General features: G+C 42.9%; 1 protein-coding gene across 1 annotated transcript in view; it reads left to right on the forward strand.

Moving 5' to 3' along the window:
- The window catches only part of LOC124555005 (D-beta-hydroxybutyrate dehydrogenase, mitochondrial-like), a 298,706-nt gene that overhangs the window by 174,970 nt on the left and 102,898 nt on the right, over window positions 1–20,838 (forward strand). The window contains exon 2 of the mRNA XM_047128748.1: window positions 1,918–2,001. Within this exon, the coding sequence (XP_046984704.1) occupies window positions 1,918–2,001 (84 nt within the window). The remainder of the gene's footprint in view (window positions 1–1,917; window positions 2,002–20,838) is intronic.

The raw sequence follows: 20,838 nt of genomic DNA on the forward strand, positions 1-20,838 counted from the left end.
CTCAATTTGCATCTACTTAAGTCCCCAAAACATAAGTATTACACTCCTGGAAATTGAAATAAGAACACCGTGAATTCATTGTCCCAGGAAGGGGAAACTTTATTGACACATTCCTGGGGTCAGATACATCACATGATCACACTGACAGAACCACAGGCACATAGACACAGGCAACAGAGCATGCACAATGTCGGCACTAGTACAGTGTATATCCACCTTTCGCAGCAATGCAGGCTGCTATTTTCCCATGGAGACGATTGTAGAGATGCTGGATGTAGTCCTGTGGAACGGCTTGCCATGCCATTTCCACCTGGCGCCTCAGTTGGACCAGCGTTCGTGCTGGACGTGCAGACCGCGTGAGACGATGCTTCATCCAGTCCCAAACATGCTCAATGGGGAACAGATCCGGAGATCTTGCTGGCCAGGGTAGTTGACTTACACCGTCTAGAGCACATTGGGTGGCACGGGATACATGCGGACGTGCATTGTCCTGTTGGAACAGCAAGTTCCCTTGCCGGTCTAGGAATGGTAGAACGATGGGTTCGATGACGGTTTGGATGTACCGTGCACTATTCAGTGTCTCCTCGACGATCACCAGTGGTGTACGGCCAGTGTAGGAGATCGCTCCCCACACCATGATGCCGGGTGTTGGCCCTGTGTGCCTCGGTCGTATGCAGTCCTGATTGTGGCGCTCACCTGCATGGCGCCAAACAGGCATACGACCATCATTGGTACCAAGGCAGAAGCGACTCTCATCGCTGAAGACGACACGTCTCCATTCGTCCCTCCATTCACGCCTGTCGCGACACCACTGGAGGCGGGCTGCACGATGTTGGGGCGTGAGCGGAAGACGGCCTAACGGTGTGCGAGACCGTAGCCCAGCTTCATGGAGACGGTTGCGAATGGTCCTCGCCGATACCCCAGGAGCAACAGTGTCCCTAATTTGCTGGGAAGTGGCGGTGCGGTCCCCTACGGCACTGCGTAGGATCCTACGGTCTTGGCGTGCATCCGTGCGTCGCTGCGGTCCGGTCCCAGGTCGACGGGCACGTGCACCTTCCGCCGACCACTGGCGACAACATCGATGTACTGTGGAGACCTCACGCCCCACGTGTTGAGCAATTCGGCGGTACGTCCACCCGGCCTCCCGCATGCCCACTATACGCCCTCGCTCAAAGTCCGTCAACTGCACATACGGTTCACGTCCACGCTGTCGCGGCATGCTACCAGTGTTAAAGACTGCGATGGAGCTCCGTATGCCACGGCAAACTGGCTGACACTGACGGCGGCGGTGCACAAATGCTGCGCAGCTAGCGCCATTCCACGGCCAACACCGCGATTCCTGGTGTGTCCGCTGTGCCGTGCGTGTGATCATTGCTTGTACAGCCCTCTCGCAGTGTCCGGAGCAAGTATGGTGGGTCTGACACACCGGTGTCAATGTGTTCTTTTTTTCCATTTCCAGGAGTGTATATGCAGAAACGTCCAAATGTGGTACGAAATTATCATTCATCATCAATTTGTCATTGTTTGCAGGTATAAGTACTTGATAGGTAATTTTATGTGTTAATGGCTAATTTCTTTTCGTCGTAATTCAAGATCATTTCTGGCCTCTATTACTGATTTGGCCAGCTTCGGCATAGCACTCATAAGGACTACAAATACGACGTTTTTGTTTTTATTTATAATGTTATTGACCACAGTAGTGTAATCCGTGAGGTACAATCAGCTGTCAGTTGTCCTATTTGTTTTTTACAATGTAATCTTTGGATTGTTTTTCCACAATAGTAATCGCCATTGTTGCTCGTGGCTTCAGGATTTTACGTTTGTAATATTTGGTCTGTAATGCAGATAAACATGATTTTAACATCAAGCGCTGCGGAAAATATGTTATTGAATTAAATTACTCACTTTGTCTTCCAGGTTTCAGCAGCGGGCAAGGTTGTAGTCATCACAGGTTGTGAATCGAGAATTGGATACGCCCTTGCTAAACGCCTCGACGAGCTGGTAAGCATTAAAAACAAATAATTGTAAACTTTTTCAAAAATTTCTGTTTAGTACTAAGACGATAAATTTTTACTTTTAAATTGATGTGCCTATTTTACTAGTTCAAATTCAAGGAAGTAACCTAACTTTAGTTGCGTTTCCACATAATTAACACCGGTGTTGAAACATTTAGTGAGCTTGGGTACACACCTTTCTTTATTTCACCGCAATAGCAGTATTCCACTTGCTTCCTCAAAATCTATTGCTACCTCTTAGACATGGTTGTCTCCGCAAATGGATTTTTGTACACGTATTCTTAAGGTTCACCAATAGAGTTGGTTCAAATGGCTCTGAGCACTATGAGACTTAACTGCTGAGGTCATGAGTCCCTTAGAACTTAGAACTACTTAAACCTAACTAACCTAAGGACATCACAGTCATCCATGCCCGAGGCAGGATTCGAACCTGCGACCGTAGCGGTCTCGCGGTTCCACACTATAGCGCCTAGAACCGCTCGGCCACCTAGGCCGGCACCAGTAGAATAAGGAATAACATGGTTTATTGAAATCCTGCATAAAACTAAACTGCTTTCAGAAAAAAATGTGTAGCATTTCTTTCTGAACGTCCCTCGTAATATAAAACATTTTACATCACCATGATTATTAACTATGAGCGACCTGTGTTAGAGTTCAGAGATAACATGTCCAAATTCTTTGATCATAAATTGAATTGAAGAATTGAAAAGAAACTGTAGCTGGAAAATTCCGAAATCAGATCCACGATTACGTCTTCTGGCCATAAACATGCTTCAGTGGTTTCCTCATTATTAAAGTCTTGTTCCAGAACTGGCTCTTCGTTGAGATCTTCAGATTCATGCCGGTATAAAAGACTACCACATTTTCGGTGCCTGAGCAGGAATGCTGGAGAATGAAGCAAGAAGGGAGATACAGATTTAATGTCCCATCGACGGCAAAGCCAATAGAGATGAAATGCAAGGTCGGATTAAGCAAGAATGGATAAGCAAGTCGGTTGTGTCCGTTTCAAATGAGCCATCCCGGCATTTGCTTTAATAGATTTAGGGCGACCACAGGCAGCCTAAGGCTGGATGGCCGGGTGATTAGAATTGCTGTTCTGAATACGAGTGGAGCGTCTTTCCACTGCACCGTATCGTTCCACGTCTTTCCACTGCACCGTCTCACTCTGTTGATTCAGAGCGATGGGCTTCGGAGACTCCTAGAGTGGTAATTATATTTCCACATTTCAACAGCTAAACTTCTGTACGTTTGCAAAGAATTTACGTAATACTCGATGTGACGGGAAGACGGTGCGCGTGGAACCAATGAAGAAAGTTAGCAAGATGACGTCGTTACTTACCTCAGGTGATTTAGAGAGATACGCGACTACGGCTCTAACAGCACGGGGGTGCTGTGCGCTGCTTGTATCGATATACATGTAAACGGAGCAAGTAGTATTCATTCTGTATGCAGCTGGCACAGACCATAGCAAGAGTGGGCCTATTTCAAAATTTATTCCCTAGTTTCCTACGGCTTCGTCGTTTTAGTATGTTTTGTGATTATTTGATGTTTGCGGCAGCTATGCTCCACAGTTCAATAATTTGTCTCATAACATGAGCCTTTTCATTAGTGTCATTTAGTATTTCCAAATTTAGGAGTGTGTCACTATTCTTGTCCCGCCATAAACACCAAGAGAACTCTAGAAGTCTTACCACATCAAGCTAAGCCAACTGAGAGTACAAATAGTTGATTTTGTTTAAGAATAAATTTCGTACATACTCCAGCTGTAGTAGGTGACTAAAGCCATGGGACAGCAATACGGCCATATACAGATGGCAGGGCGTACCCAGGACAGTGCACCGGTGGAGCTATCCTTTGTACTCAGGTGATTCACGTGAATACGTGTCCGGCGTGATTTACGCCGCACCACGGGTATTAACAGACTTTGGACGAGAAATGGTACTTGGAGCTAGACACATGGGACATTCCACTTCGGAAATCTTTAGCGAATTTCATATTCCGAGATTCACAGTTTCAAGAGTGTGCCGAGAATACCACATTTCAGGCATTATCTCTCACCACAGACAATGCAGTCGCCGACGAGCTTCACTAAACGACCGCGAGCAGCCGCAGAGCAGTTGTCATTGATAACCGACAAGCAACACTGCTTCAATTAACCTCAGAAATGAGTGTGGCACCTATGATGAACGTATCCGTTAGGACAGTGTGACGAAATTTGGCGTTAATTGGCTATGGCAGCAGAAGACCGACGTGAGTGCCTTTGCCAACTGCACGACATGGTCTGCAGCGCCTCTCCTTGGCTCGTAACCGCATCGATTAGACCCTTGACAATTGGGAAACCGTCGTCTGGTCAGATGAGTCCTAATTTCACTTGATAAGAGCTGACGGTAGGATTCGAGTGTGACACAGACCACTCGACTCCATGAACCCAAGTTGTCAATAAGGCACAGTGCAAGCCGGTAGTGTCTCCGTAATGATGTGGGCTGTGTTCGCACGGAATTGACTACGTTCTAGGATCCCAATGAACCGATACTTTCCTGTAAGTGGTTATGTTCGGCTACTTGGAGACCATTTACAGCCATTCGAGCACTTAATGTTCCGAAACAATGAAGGAATTTTTATGGTCGGCAGTGCGCCATATCGTGAGACACAGTTGTTCTCGATTGTTTGGAAGAACATTGTGGACAATTTGACCGAATTGTTTGGCCACCGACATCTCCCGACACGAATCCCATCGAACATTTATTGGATCTAATCGAGAGGTTAGTTCATGCACAAAATACTGCACCGGAAACACTTTCGCAATTATGGATTGTTATAGAGGCAGCATCGCTCACTATATCTGCAGAGGACTTCCAACGACTTCTCGAGTTCACACCACGTCGGGCTGCTGCACCACGCCAGGGAAAAGGAGGTCCGACTCCGTATTAAGAGGCACCCCATGGCAATGTATTACTGGCTGGTGTCGTTCTCGACTAAAAGTAGTCGATTGTCATTGTGAGAGCACAAAATCGGCATTCATATTTTATTTAACGTAGTGCCCTCTTCTTTTCTGTTAAAATTATTATAGTGTTTCTAAATCTCTACGACATGCACGATGAGACGTTGTTTTTGCTGAAACGCTCGCCTCATTGAATTTTGTTTCGCGGTTTCCGTCTCGAAACCTATTTTACAACGGCCGATTTGTAAGTTTCTCCTAGGAAGTAGTTCGCTTTGTATTCGGCTAAACGTGTTTTAATATTTCTTTCCATCGTTTCATTGTATACTTTCCCACAATTAAATGGAATTTTACACACTGTAGCTGTCGCTAATGGATATCGCACGTCTTTCGCCTTTCTCATCTCTACGTTCTACCAGATCAATACTTTCCCAATGCGATGCGTAATCCTGATAATAAAAGTTAGGAAAACTTTCCCAGTTGGCGGCTGTTGTTCCTCATTAGATGTGGCTTTCTCTCTTCTGCGACGGAGTACTCGATCCTCCAACATACTGGACGTATCATTTTGCTTGAAAGGCATCGTAAGTGATTCATTTTATCTTGTAAATAAACCGGTTCGCAAATTTCACTAGCCCCATCCACCAAGGTTCTAATCTCACCACTTTTATGCCTGGGGTGATGGTTGGATTCCTTATAGATTCCTTATCTACGGTTAATGTTTCTTTATCCACTGGGTCAGAGAAAATTTTTGGAAGAAAGAACAAGGGTACACCTTTGCTCTAAATTAGTGCGAGATGCAGTTGTCTCCTGAGTGTCCTTTTGGCAGCCCATCAGGAAGGGCCACTGAAGACCTGTACCAATCCCTATCTCGTAGCGTAGCTGTTCTTAACCTTAAGCTGAGACACGTGCTACCCAGTCCAATTCCCCAGGATCGTATTTCCACTCCTGTTCTAAAGTGAAATCTGGCTCTTCCGGTAAATTCGAAAGACAGAACGCAGGACACCTACGAAATCCGCCAGGCACGTCTGGAGAACCCGCTCCCTTCCCTCACCCCCAAACCTTAGCTCTTTTCCATCGGCATTTACTGTCCTGTAGCACATCTGAGGATCTCAGAACGATAGTCTAGACTCCCCATACATTAGAATTTACTTTCCAAGACTACTTTCCCTGATATTGTTATTCGTTTTGACACACCACGTCCGAAGAGCTTAGAATTTTTTTTAATGCTTGTCTCATCGTTTGATGTGGCGTAACAAGGATGAACCACTATTCAGTGCAGTAATTTTTGTTGTGACAATCCCTTTTCATTATTAGCTGCGCAAGATAATAAAAAAAACGATGGACTAATTCGTCAGAAAGTAAGAAATAAAATATACTAACTGGGTTACCCGGCTTCGTTCAGGGAGTTGATATGAGATTGTGTGGTAGTTGGAATAAAAGAATAAAATTTAAAGTATAAGAGGTAAAATTTTTTTATTGAAAACATACTCTAACTATTTACAACACGTGTTAAAGTATAAGAGATATAAAAATTTTTTTTGAAAACACATTCTAACCATTTACAATACTTGTTTACAAACAAAATTTTTCATTTTGTTATCCGAGGTATACAGGGTGGTCCATGTATTGTGACCGGGCCAAATATGTCACGAAATAAGCGTCAAACGAAAAAATTACAAAGAACGAAACTTGTCTAGCTTGAAGGGGGAAACCAGATGGCGCAATGGTTGGCCCGCTAGAGGCGCTGTCATAAAATGTTCAAATGTGTGTGAAATCTTATGGGACTTAACTGCTAAGGTCATCAGTCCCTAAGCTTACACACTACTGAACCTAAATTATCCTAAGGACAAACACACACACCCATGCCCGAGGGAGGACTCTAACCTTCGCCGGGACCAGCCGCACAGTCCATGACTGCAGCGCCCGAGACCGCTCGGCTAATCCCGCGCGGCGGTAGCGATGAAGTGGGGATTTTCCCGTGCGACCATTTCAAGGGTGTATCGTGAATATCAGGATTCCGGTAAAACATCAAATCTCCGACATCGCTGCGGCCGGAAAAAGATCCTGCAAGAATGGGACCAACGACAACTGAAGAGAATCGTTCAAAGTGACAGAAGTGTAACCCTTCCGCAAATTGCTGCAGATTTCAATGCTGGGCCATCAACAAGTGTCAGCGTGTGAACCGTTCAACGAAACATCAACGATATGGGTATTCGGAGCCAAAGACCCACTCGTGTACCCTTGACGACTGCACGACACAAAGCTTTACCCCTCGCCTGGGCCCGTCAACCCTGACATTGGGCTGTTGATAACTAGAAACGTGGTGCATGGCCGGACGAGTCTCGTTTCAAATTTTATCGATCGGATGGACGTTTACGGGTATGGAGACAACCGCATGAATCCATGGATCCTGCAAGTCAACAGGGGATTGTTCAAGTTGGTGGAGGCTCTGTAATGGTGTGGGGTGTAGGCAGTTGGAGTGATATGGGACCCATGATACGCCTAGATACGACTCTGACAGGTGACACGTACGTAAGCATCCTGTCTGATCGCCTGCATCCATTCATGTCCATTGTGCATTCCGAAGGACTTGGACAATTACAGCACGACAACGCGACACCCCACACGTCCAGAATTGTTACAGAGTGGCTCCAGGAACACTCTTCTGAGATTAAACACTTCCGCTGGCCACTAAACACAACAGACACGACCATTATTAGGCTATTTGGTATGCCTTGCAACGTGCTGTTGAGAAGAGATCTACACCCCTCGTACTCTCAAGGATTTATGGACAGCCCTGCAGGATTCATGGTGTCAGTTCCCTGCACCACTACTTCTAAAATTAGTTGAGTCCATGCCACGTCGTGTTGCGGCACTTTTGCGTGCTCGCAGGTGCCCTACACGATATTGGGCAAGTGTACCAGTTTTTTTTGTTTTTTTTGGCATTTCAATGCAGAAATTCTTTAGGGAAGTTCACACTTTCTTCAACGTTTACCATCGTGTCGATCGTTTTGTATGTTCTCTCTTCACCGGGAGTTTTGTTCTGAATATTAAAGCTGATATCGTCGACAATATTATTTTTACTTGCCAAAATGCGCTTTCAAATAGCCAGGGATAGTTGTGAACAATATCTGGATAAATTTGGTCGATGAGTTCATTTTCGGCAATGGCTTGTTGCAGAAATCACTGTTGAGTTTAATGGGGCTGGTCGTCAGGTCAGTAGGGTATGTGCCTTCACCTGTTTGTAAAAGTTGTTGAGCAAAATGTGCTGTTGTTTCGTCTTTCGATAGTTCAACTCTCATATTTTTCGTTAGTCGCAGTATTTGTACGTGTGGCCAGAGATGTGATTTTTTTTAAAAGCATGCGTTGATCTCGTCTGCTGGCGTTGACTTGGGGATAACTGGAAGTGTTTGTCGAAAATCTTCAGGAATTACAAGTAGAGCCGCTTCCATCACTTCACAGTTTCCTCGCAAGTTTTGTAATTATCGGTCCATGGCTTCGAGTGATTTTTGTGTGACATTGTGCATTCGTCCCAGATGATAATTTTAGGTTACTTTAGGATTCATCCCGTCCAGATGCTCTTGAGATTTTACGTACCGAGATCTGTTCTTCGACTATATTCAATGGCAGTTGTAAGGCGGAATGGGCAGTTTGTCCTCCTTCTATAAGTGTGGGATCAATGCCGAATGATGTCAGTGCAAGTGCGAATAATTCCGCCAGTGTTGTTGTCGATCTGGTCCATTGTAACGTTGTAAAGTTCCTTTTGATTGTTATTGTGGAGTGGTTTGTTGTGAGCAATGTATTAAAGTAGTTCGTTGATTTTGTAACTTTTCTCCTTTGTAATTTCGAAGTTTAGCACACTGATAGCATCTTTTCGTGGTGCTTGCATCCCAAGTTGTACTAAGGCCTCGTTGTTTATTGCTAAACATTTATCTTCTAGGCGAATGAGTGTTTCATAGAAGATGGCGTCGTTGAATTCGATGGTTAGTTCAGGAAGAGCTTGTCGGATTAGGTACAGTATGTCATCACTCATACTCTCCTTGAAGGAGTCCCATAGCTGTTTCGGATTCGAAAGGTTACATGTTTTATATAAGTGTCTCATTTGTTCAGCTGAGGCTGTGAGTGAGGCGTCTTGTAGTGTTCATTCGCAGTGGTTGCCGTTTTCCAGTAGTCCTAAGCGTTTGCATGCATCTCTGTACGTCTCGCATAGGTAACCGTCAACAGTCTTGAGATCGTGAAACTTCTAGGTCCCTGTATTTCGTGTAGCAACAGACGGAGATAGAAACATTCAGCGTTGTTCTGATGTTCGGTGTATGCTCGGCCCAGTGCGCCAGTTCTCATGATCCTGGATGATCTTCCAATGGAATTCCTTGTTTTCGTCGTTGAAAAGTTTATCTTGTCGTGTTCCACGTATAATAGATAGGGACGTCGACATATAGTAAGGTTTTCGCGAATGGATCCGTTTGGCATAGCTGGAAAAAAGCTGTTAATGTTGTATTTTGAGGTGGACGCTTGCAGTTTTTCTGGCGGTGTCTTTTGTGAAGTAAACTCTCTGTCCATTGTGCAAATGTACTGCCAGATGTTGCACAACTAGTTCGCGTTCGTATATGGGAAAATCGAAAATCCGCCACGCTTCTTCGATACTGGTGATGTATCTACCAATTTCACTGTACTTGGCTATCTGAAATACTGCCATGTCACTGCTTTTGTACACATACTTACAGACATATTTGATGGATTTCAATGAATTGCAGTATTCTACGTTTACCAAGTGTATAAGTATGAAACCGAAATTTCCCTAAAGATGTGCTAGCCGTCTGTGTAGGGCCCGTGAGACTGTCTGCAGCGCCATCTGCTTCCCGCAAGGGCTGACGAAAAATGTCAACACAGTGACCCAAGTTCCATACATCAGCATCTGTTACAAACACGCAAACATGTCGACTTTTGTGCTTACGAACTGCGATTTGCGGACAGCATTGGTTTTCTATTATCATTTGAAGAAAACTGCTGCAGAATCGCATTGAATGCTTGTCAACACTTTAATTGCAGGCCTTATTAGATGAAAATGAGACTAAACTCAACAGGAACTCGCAGAGCAATTGAATGTGACGCAGAAAGCTTCTTCTCTTCGGTTGGAAGCTATGGGAAAGGTGCAGAAAGTGGGAAAATTGGTTCTGCATGAACCGAATGAAAGACGGCAAGCAAATCGGAAGACCACTTGTGAAATGCTGCTCGCCAGATACAAAAGAAAGTCGTTCCTCCATCGAATAGCGACAGCTGATGAAAAATGGATATATTTTGAGAATCCTAAACGTCGTAAATCGTGGGTGAATCCAGGCAAACCATCGACATCCATTACGAGACCAAATCGCTTTGGAAAGAAAACAATGCTGTGTGTTTGGTGGGATCAGAAGGGACTCCTATATTATGAGCTGCTAAAACATGGTAAACTGTTAACACTGATAGCTACCAACAGCAAATGATCGATTTAAATAGAGCATTACGTGAAAAACGACCGGAATATGGAAAAAGGCAACACAAAGTCATATTGCTCCATGATCACGCCCCATCACACACAGCAAAACCGGTTAGGGAAATGATCGAGGCGTTCAGTTGGGAAACATTAGGGCATGCGGCTTATTATCCTGACTTGGATCCGTCCGATTATCATCTATTTACATCACTGGGACACGCTCTCGTTGAACAACGCTTCAATTCGTACGAAAATGTACGAAACTGGCTCGCTGACTGGTTCACTTCAAAAGAACTGTTGTGTTTTTGTGTATGTGACATTCATAGCCTGGCGGAGAGATGGGAGAAATGTATAAATAGCAATGGAGATTATTTTGAATAAAATATTGTTTACCAGTTTCAAAATACAGCCATGTAGTTATTGCAACCAAATTTCGGTTTCATACTTCTACACCTGGTATGCGTGCTTGAACATTTTGGAAAGTAGTGTGTTATATGGTACTACCTATTGATTACCTACTTCCAATTCCTCGCTGCTTCGTATTCCTATTTTTGCTGTGCAGCTACCGTTTTTGGCTGATCGTCTTCTGTATTTGGGGTAGCCATCAACTCCGGTTTGTGTGTCGTCCAAGTATGGTTTTGGGTACGTTTTTGCACTTTTTCCATTACTCATATATGGCGGATTGGGGTTTAATGGTCCACATGGTCCGTGAATCATATTTTTCACTACTATACTGTACAATTCCGAATCTTCTTGCGGATTGAGAGATTCATCTTGGATGTTTTTGTCGATATCCGTGGGATGAATTCTGTCGTGTAGTCATATGAGACTGTGTGAGTGAGGCAGGCCTCGTTTTTACCATCCGACTGTGTACGTCCACCATCTAACGGTTCCAAAGATGACTTCAATAAACCTCATTCGTTTTCGTCGGAAAACTCGGTCTATTATGTGGTGTCAATGCATGGGAACTTGTCCGTATCTTAGTTGTTCTTTGATTTCTGGGCACGACGATTTGCATGTGCATGTTATGAAGAGATCAGTCCGTCCATATTTTCTTATGTAGGTCATGGAATCTTGAGTGTGTTCGTGCATGTACATTGGACTTCCAGTGTATGATGAGGGTAAGATTACCATTGTTCCAATATCGCCAATATTTCCGTCATTTACGATTGGTTCTAGAATATGGATGTGTTCTTCTTTGCGTAGTTTCTTCTGGTTTAGTCTTAAGCAAAGCATCCGTTCCGCTTCTGTTTTTTCATACATATCTACCAGGAATTGATGGAATAAACGTCCTCTCCGTGCAGAAATACTAATGGATATCAGAGGGCATCATACGAACGATGTGTCTCTGCAATGCGTTGTAGTCCTTCTCTTCTTGGTCGTACAATTATGTCACGGCTTGTGTTTTCATTGTCCTCAACTACGATGGCGACTTCGTCTATCTGAGGTGCATCAAATCGACGTTCTTGTTCTACAGGTGGTCTTTTGTTGGCTCGGATTATAATTTTATAGTCCTCAGAAATCATTCGGTCTAGTGAATCAGTTGATTGTATTTGAGTAACACCTTCCGTACATCTTGAACTGCTTCTCGTCTCAATCCATTTATATTTTTGAATTGTTGATCAGTTTCTGTTTCTTCACTTCCGATGAAATATGCTAGCAGAAATTTATGGTCTTCGTTGGGTAGTGGTAGTAATGATCCAGTGCTGTGATAGATTTGTCCTTGGATGGAAAAAACATAATCGATTTCATCTTTTTTAGTGTAGATCGGACCGACAGCGAAAGAAGTTATTTGGAAATGGGCGTTGTACGTTTTTATAGTTTGAAGGAAGTGTTTTGATTCTAGAGTTTCCCTTATCATGTAATGTGAAAATTCCTGCGGAGGTGCTTCCAGTGGTGGTAATCGAATTATTCCATTCACGCAACAGAATCCTGGTGTTTCTCTACTGAATTTTTTCCGTTGCAGAATTGGCAGTTGTTATCTATGTTTCCGATTACGATGTGTTTGCGTTTGTTATATTCTTTCGTTGGGTCGTAGTGGAATGTTTCATTTGTTAGGTTGCACTGTTTACTTGTCCTCGTCAGCGTTTCTCACAGGGTGATACTTTCATGGCTGGCTTGAGTTGGCAGACTTTTATTATAAGATTGTGTTGCAATTCTTGATTCTTCAATCCGTTCATTTCGTTGTTCTTCGGTTTCTCTACTTCTCACAGTGCTCATTCTCGTTCGTTGGGAACTTGCAAGTGCTTCGCGCTCTTCGCCTGTTTCGTTTTTTTTTTTTTTCGCTGTTCTTTTTGTTTTCGCCGTTTTGCTTCAGAACTGGCAAGCTCTCCTCCTCTTTTACGTTTGGGCATTGTCTAAAATATAAATCAAATCAATTTTGCATTAACAGATACGCTATGTATACTCTAGTCACGTTTCACATTTTATTTCCGTTTTACGTTCTATTACTGTATCACTTTGCCAACCAGAGGTTGTACAGAGATTCAGGGAGAGCATAAGGGAGCAATTGACAGGAATGGGGGAAATAAATACAGTAGAAGAAGAATGGGTAGCTTTGAGGAATGAAGTAGTGAAGGCAGCAGAGGATCAAGTAGGTAAAAAGACGAGGGCTAGTAGAAATCCTTGGGTAACAGAAGAAATATTGAATTTAATTGATGAAAGGAGAAAATATAAAAATGCAGTAAGTGAAACAGGCAAAAAGGAATACAAACGTCTCAAAAATGAGATCGACAGGAAGTGCAAAATGGCTAAGCAGGGTTGGCTAGAGGACAAATGTAAGGATGTAGAGGCCTATCTCACTAGGGGTAAGATAGATACCGCCTACAGGAAAATTAAAGAGACCTTTGGAGATAAGAGAACGACTTGTATGAATATCAAGAGCTCAGATGGAAACCCAGTTCTAAGCAAAGAAGGGGAAGCAGAAATGTGGAAGGAGTATATAGAGGGTCTATACAAGGGCGATGTACTTGAGGACAATATTATGGAAATGGAAGAGGATGTAGATGAAGATGAAATGGGAGATATGATACTGCGTGAAGAGTTTGACAGAGCACTGAAAGACCTGAGTCGAAACAAGGCCCCCGGAGTAGACAATATTCCATTGGAACTACTGACGGCCGTGGGAGAGCCAGTCCTGACAAAACTCTACCATCTGGTGAGCAAGATGTATGAAACAGGCGAAATACCCTCAGACTTCAAGAAGAATATAATAATTCCAATCCCAAAGAAAGCAGGTGTTGACAGATGTGAAAATTACCGAACTATCAGTTTAATAAGTCACAGCTGCCAAATACTAACACGAATTCTTTACAGACGAATGGAAAAACTAGTAGAAGCCAACCTCGGGGAAGATCAGTTTGGATTCCGTAGAAACACTGGAACACGTGAGGCAATACTGACCTTACGACTTATCTTAGAAGAAAGATTAAGGAAAGGCAAACCTACGTTTCTAGCATTTGTAGACTTAGAGAAAGCTTTTGACAATGTTGACTGGAATACTCTCTTTCAAATTCTAAAGGTGGCAGGGGTAAAATACAGGGAGCGAAAGGCTATTTACAATTTGTACAGAAACCAAATGGCAGTTATAAGAGTCGAGGGACATGAAAGGGAAGCAGTGGTTGGGAAGGGAGTAAGACAGGGTTGTAGCCTCTCCCCGATGTTGTTCAATCTGTATATTGAGCAAGCAGTAAAGGAAACAAAAGAAAAATTCGGAGTAGGTATTAAAATTCATGGAGAAGAAATAAAAACTTTGAGGTTCGCCGATGACATCGTAATTCTGTCAGAGACAGCAAAGGACTTGGAAGAGCAGTTGAATGGAATGGACAGTGTCTTGAAAGGAGGATATAAGATCAACATCAACAAAAGCAAAACAAGGATAATGGAATGTAGTCTAATTAAGTCGAGTGATGCTGAGGGAATTAGATTAGGAAATGAGGCACTTAAAGTGGTAAAGGAGTTTTGCTATTTGGGGAGCAAAATAACTGATGATGGTCGAAGTAGAGAGGATATAAAATGTAGGCTGGCAATGGCAAGGAAAGCGTTTCTGAAGAAGAGAAATTTGTTAACATCCAGTATTGATTTAAGTGTCAGGAAGTCATTTATGAAAGTATTCGTATGGAGTGTAGCCATGTATGGAAGTGAAACATGGACGATAAATAGTTTGGACAAGAAGAGAATAGAAGCTTTCGAAATGTGGTGCTACAGAAGAATGCTGAAGATTAGATGGGTAGATCATATAACTAATGAGGAAGTATTGAATAGGATTGGGGAGAAGAGAAGTTTGTGGCACAACTTGACCAGAAGAAGGGATCGGTTGGTAGGACATGTTCTGAGGCATCAAGGGATCACCAATTTAGTATTGGAGGGCAGCGTGGAGGGTAAAAATCGTAGAGGGAGACCAAGAGATGAATACACTAAGCAGATTCAGAAGGATGTAGGTTGCAGTAGGTACTGGGAGATGAAGGAGCTTGCACAGGATAGAGTAGCATGGAGAGTTGCATCAAACCAGTCTCAGGACTGAAGACCACTACAACTACAACATCACTTTGCCTACTCACACTTCACTATTTGTTTTTATTCACTCACTGCACTACTTTTTCGGTTCATCCCTTCGTCACTGATAAGAAACTGACGTTCGAACCCACTACGTGTCTTGCTTCATATACCACTATCAATGGGTAGCCCCACCAGTGGATATTCCAGAACATACCAAAAAAGGCTGCGAATAGTACACAATGATCCTGAACATTCCACAACATTCGAGAGTGTTCTGGAATGTTCCACAATGGTATGGAATGTTCCGGGATGTTCCCGAACATTCTGGAATCTTCTCCAATGTAGCAGACTGTTCCCAAAGATTCCAGAACATTCCGGATCATTGTGGAACATTCCGGAACATTCTGGAATGTTTTTGACTGGTCTTGAAACTCTCGAATGTTCTGCAATGTTCTAGAAATTTCTAGAGGGTGAAACTTTTCAGCCCATACATTTTCAAAAGCACCCCCTTCAGGTAAAAAAGGGAACCTACTTCATGGATGAGGGCTACCACATCACATAACTCTCTTGATCGTAGTGGGAATCGTTTCTGAGTTTTAGCGGCACGTACATTGTACACTTAATTCTAAAATATACATTGATTAGAGAAATATTTGACGCACATTGGAATGATGCTCGAAATCATGTACAGCAAATGAGGCACGCCACACGTTTCTCAAGTCTAAATTGTTTCTTAGATAGTTCATTTCACGAAACGTTTGACCACATTTATTTCAATGTTTTTTATTTTCTAATTCAGAAAGTATGAAATATAATTAAATATCTAGCGGTATTCTATTATTATTAAGAGTATATACATACAGAGAAAGGAAAGAAATTTCAATTTTGCTGTAAATTAATATTTATTGTATTTTTTAACATGAAAGAAAGATTTCTACACCGGTGTAACTTTTTATGCGCAAAGTAGCTAGGCCTTAAAGAGATGAATTGTTTGACAATTCATTAACATAGCTACCAACAGTTGTTCATCAAATATTTCAATTTTTCCTCAAATCATTAATTTTTTCTTTCTTATCATTACTACTTTCGAACAATTAAATCTTTTCTTGCAAAAATAGACCTCACGCTTGTGAGCTTGCCAGCCTACGTCTCCTTTTACCATTCTTGGTTTGGCTATCAAAATTCGGAAAAAGTTTTCCCTCACATAATTAATTGAGTTTCCTGATTATTATTAAGCAATTAACCCCTTTTTTGCAAAACTACACTTCACGCTGGTCAGTTTGATACCCGATACCCCTCTGCCCAATTCTCACTCTTCGTTTGGCTATGAAAATCCAGGCAAAAATCCATTCTGTAATTTGCCCTCAAATCTACAATAATTTTTTCTTAATTAACTTGATTACTTTCAGGCAATTAAATATCTTTTTTTCTAAACTAGACCTCATGTTGTCCAATTTAATATCCAGTTTGTTCATTTCCCACCCTTCCTTTCGCTATGAAAATTCAGAAAAAAGTCCACTGTAATTTCTAAGGAATTGTGTTTTCGCTCTGCTCAAACATTTGACCAACAACTGAAGTCCAAGTTACTGACTATGCACTCCCATTACAATACGTAATTTCACCAATGACACTGAAGGAACTGTTAATCAGCAACTCGGACCACTTGTCTGTACTACTATATTACGGAAATACACTGACGGAAAAAAATTGCACCACCAAGAAGGAGATGTGCGACATAAACTGAAGTTGATAGGCGTGTTTCCACATCTGAAGGATGATGTCTATTCAGATTTCGCATCAGTCGCATAAGAGTGGCGCTAATAGCACAACTATGAGTATGCAAATCAGGTTTGCTGTAACAGTGGTGAGCTTTAGTTAGCTTTTAGACTGGACTTGGTGAGTTGACGTTAGTCAAGAATGCCCTGGCGGCAAAGACGCCATTATCAGTAGCTCACTGAGTTTGTACCAGGTGGTGTAATAGGTCTACGAGAAGCTGAATGTTTATTCTGCGATATTGCAAAGACTTGGCAGGAATGTAACCGCTGTACATGTTTGCTGGGAGCGGTGGTCATAAGAATGTACGGTCACAAGAAGACCGGGCTGCGGACGGCCACGTAGAACTACCGAGAGGGAAGATCATCGTGTTTGGCGTATGCCTGTGGCGTATCTTACTGCATCTGCAGAAGCAATTTGAGCAGCAGTTGGCAGCAGAATGATACAACGAACTGTTACAAATCCGTTACTTCAAGGACAGCTCCGAGCCACAAGCCCTGTTGTGTACATTCCTCTGACCCCAAACCACCGCCATTTTCGACTTCGGAGTGTTTTCTGATGAAAGCTGGCTCTGCCTCAGTTCTAGTCACGGCCTTGTGTTTGAAGTAGGCCAGTTGAGGGCCTGCAACTAACTTGACTCCGTTCTAGACGCGCTGGCACCTACACCTCAAGTTAAGGTCTGGGGTGCGATTTCATATGGCAGCAGTCTCGTGCTTACCCTACGCACCCTGACTGCAAATTTACGTGTCAGTCTGGTGATTCATTCTGTCGGGGTGCTATTGATGAACAGCATTCCAATAGGATAACGCTCCCCCACATTCCGCTGTTGTAACCCAACCTTTTTTTTTTTTTTTTTTTTTTTTTTTTTGTGTGTCTACTGACTGGTTTGATGCGGCCCGCCACGAATTCCTTTCCTGTGCTAACCTCTTCATCTCAGAGTAGCACTTGCAACCTACGTCCTCAATTATTTGCTTGACGTATTCCAATCTCTGTCTTCCTCTACAGTTTTTGCCCTCTACAGCTCCCTCTAGTACCATGGAAGTCATTCCCTCATGTCTTAGCAGATGTCCTATCATCCTGTCCCTTCTCCTTATCAGTGTTTTCCACATATTCCTTTCCTCTCCGATTCTGCGTAGAACCTCCTCATTCCTTACCTTATCAGTCCACCTAATTTTCAACATTCGTGTATAGCACCACATCTCAAATGCTTCGATTCTCTTCTGTTCCGGTTTTTCCACAGTCCATGTTTCACTACCATACAATGCTGTACTCCAGACGTACATCCTCAGAAATTTTTTCCTCAAATTAAGGCCAGTATTTGATATTAGTAGACTTCTCTTGGCCAGAAATGCCTTTTTTTCCATAGCGAGTCTGCTTTTGATGTCCTCCTTGCTCCGTCCGTCATTGGTTATTTTACTGCCTAGGTAGCAGAATTCCTTAACTTCATTGACTTCGTGACCATTAATCCTGATGTTAAGTTTCTCGCTGTTCTCATTTCTACTACTTCTCATTACCTTCGTCTTTCTCCGATTTACCCTCAAACCATACTGTGTACTCATTAGACTGTTCATTCCGTTCAGCAGATCATTTAATTCTTCTTCACTTTCACTCAGGATAGCAATGTCATCAGCGAATCGTATCATTGATATCCTTTCACCTTGTATTTTAATTCCACTCCTGAACCTTTCTTTTATTTCCATCATTGCTTCCTCGATGTACAGATTGAAGAGTAGGGGCGAAAGGCTACAGCCTTGTCTTACACCCTTCTTAATACGAGCACTTCGTTCTTGATCGTCCACTCTTATTATTCCCTCTTGGTTGTTGTACATATTGTATATGACCCGTCTCTCCCTATAGCTTACCCCTACTTTTTTCAGAATCTCGAACAGCTTGCACCATTTTATATTGTCGAACGCTTTTTCCAGGTCGACAAATCCTATGAAAGTGTCTTGATTTTTCTTTAGCCTTGCTTCCATTATTAGCCGTAACGTCAGAATTGCCTCTCTCGTCCCTTTACTTTTCCTAAAGCCAAACTGATCGTCACCTAGCGCATTCTCAATTTTCTTTTCCATTCTTCTGTATATTATTCTTGTAAGCAGCTTCGATGCATGAGCTGTTAAGCTGATTGTGTGATAATTCTCGCACTTGTCAGCTCTTGCCGTCTTCGGAATTGTGTGGATGATGCTTTTCCGAAAGTCAGATGGTATATCGCCAGATTCATATATTCTACACACCAACGTGAATAGTCGTTTTGTTGCCACTTCCCCCAACGATTTTAGAAATTCTGATGGAATGTTATCTATCCCTTCTGCCTTAGTCGACCGTAAGTCCTCCAAAGCTCTTTTAAATTCCGATTCTAATACTGCATCCCCTATCTCTTCTAAATCGACTCCTGTTTCTTCTTCTATCACATCAGACAAATCTTCACCCTCAAAGAGGCTTTCAGTGTATTCTTTCCACCTATCTGCTCTCTCCTCTGCATTTAACAGTGGAATTCCCGTTGCACTCTTAATGTTACCACCGTTGCTTTTAATGTCACCAAAGGTTGTTTTGACTTTCCTGTATGCTGAGTCTGTCCTTCCGACAATCATATCTTTTTTGATGTCTTCACATTTTTCCTGCAGCCATTTCGTCTTAGCTTCCCTGCACTTCCTATTTATTTCATTCCTCAGCGACCTGTATTTCTGTATACCTGATTTTCCCGGAACAAGTTTGTACTTCCTCCTTTCATCAATCAACTGAAGTATTTCTTCTGTCACCCATGGTTTCTTCGCAGCTACCTTCTTTGTACCTATATTTTCCTTCCCAACTTTTGTGATGGCCCTTTTTAGAGATGTCCATTCCTCTTCAACTGTACTGCCTACTGCGCTATTCCTTTTGCTGTATCTATAGCGTTAGAGAACTTCAAACGTATCTCGTCATTTCTTAGTACTTCCGTATCCCACTTCTTTGCGTATTGATTCTTCCTGACTAATGTCTTGAGCTTCAGCCTACTCTTCATCACTACTATATTGTGGTCTGAGTCTATATCTGCTCCTGGGTACGCCTTACAATCCAGTATCTGATTTCGGAATCTCTGTCTGACCATGATGTAATCTAATTGAAATCTTCCCGTACCTCCCGGCCTTTTCCAAGTATACCTCCTCCTCTTGTGATTCTTGAACAGGGTATTCGCTATTACTAGCTGAAACCTGTTACAGAACTCAATTAGTCTTTCTCCTCTTTCATTCCTTGTCCCAAGCCCATATTCTCCTGTAACCTTTTCTTGTACTCCTTCCCCTACAACTGCATTCCAGTCGCCCATGACTATTAGATTTTCGTTCCCCTTTACATACTGCATTACCCTTTCAATATCCTCATACACTTTCTCTATCTGTTCATCTTCAGCTTGCGACGTCGGCATGTATACCTGAACTATCGTTGTCGGTGTTGGTCTGCTGTCGATTCTGATTAGAACAACCCGGTCACTGAACTGTTCACAGTAACACACCCTCTGCCCTACCTTCCTATTCATAACGAATCCTACACCTGTTATACCATTTTCTGCTGCTGTTGATATTACCCGATACTCATCTGACCAGAAATCCTTGTCTTCCTTCCACTTCACTTCACTGACCTCTACTATATCTAGATTGAGCCTTTGCATTTCCCTTTTCAGGTTTTCTAGTTTCCCTACCACGTTCAAGCTTCTGACATTCCACGCCCCGACTCGTAGAACGTTATCCTTTCGTTGATTATTCAATCTTTTTCTCATGGTAACCTCCCCCGTGGCAGTCCCCTCCCGGAGATCCGAATGGGGGACTACTCCGGAATCTTTTGCCAATGGAGAGATCATCATGACACTTCTTCAATTACAGGCCACATGTCCTGTAGATACACGTTACGTGTCTTTAATGCAGTGGTTTCCATTGCTTTCTGCATCCTCATGTCGTTGATCATTGCTGATTCTTCCGCCTTTAGGGGCAATTTCCCACCCCTAGGACAAGAGAGTGCCCTGAACCTCTATCCGCTCCTCCGCCCTCTTTGACAAGGCCGTTGGCAGAATGAAGCTGACTGCTAATGCCGGAAGTCTTCGGCCGCCAATGCTGATTATTTATCAAAATTTAGGCAGTGGCGGGGATCGAAAACGTTTTGATTATGAA

The sequence above is a fragment of the Schistocerca americana genome, chromosome X (assembly GCF_021461395.2).
Source record: "Schistocerca americana isolate TAMUIC-IGC-003095 chromosome X, iqSchAmer2.1, whole genome shotgun sequence".
NCBI classification, from domain to species: Eukaryota; Metazoa; Arthropoda; class Insecta; order Orthoptera; family Acrididae; genus Schistocerca; species Schistocerca americana.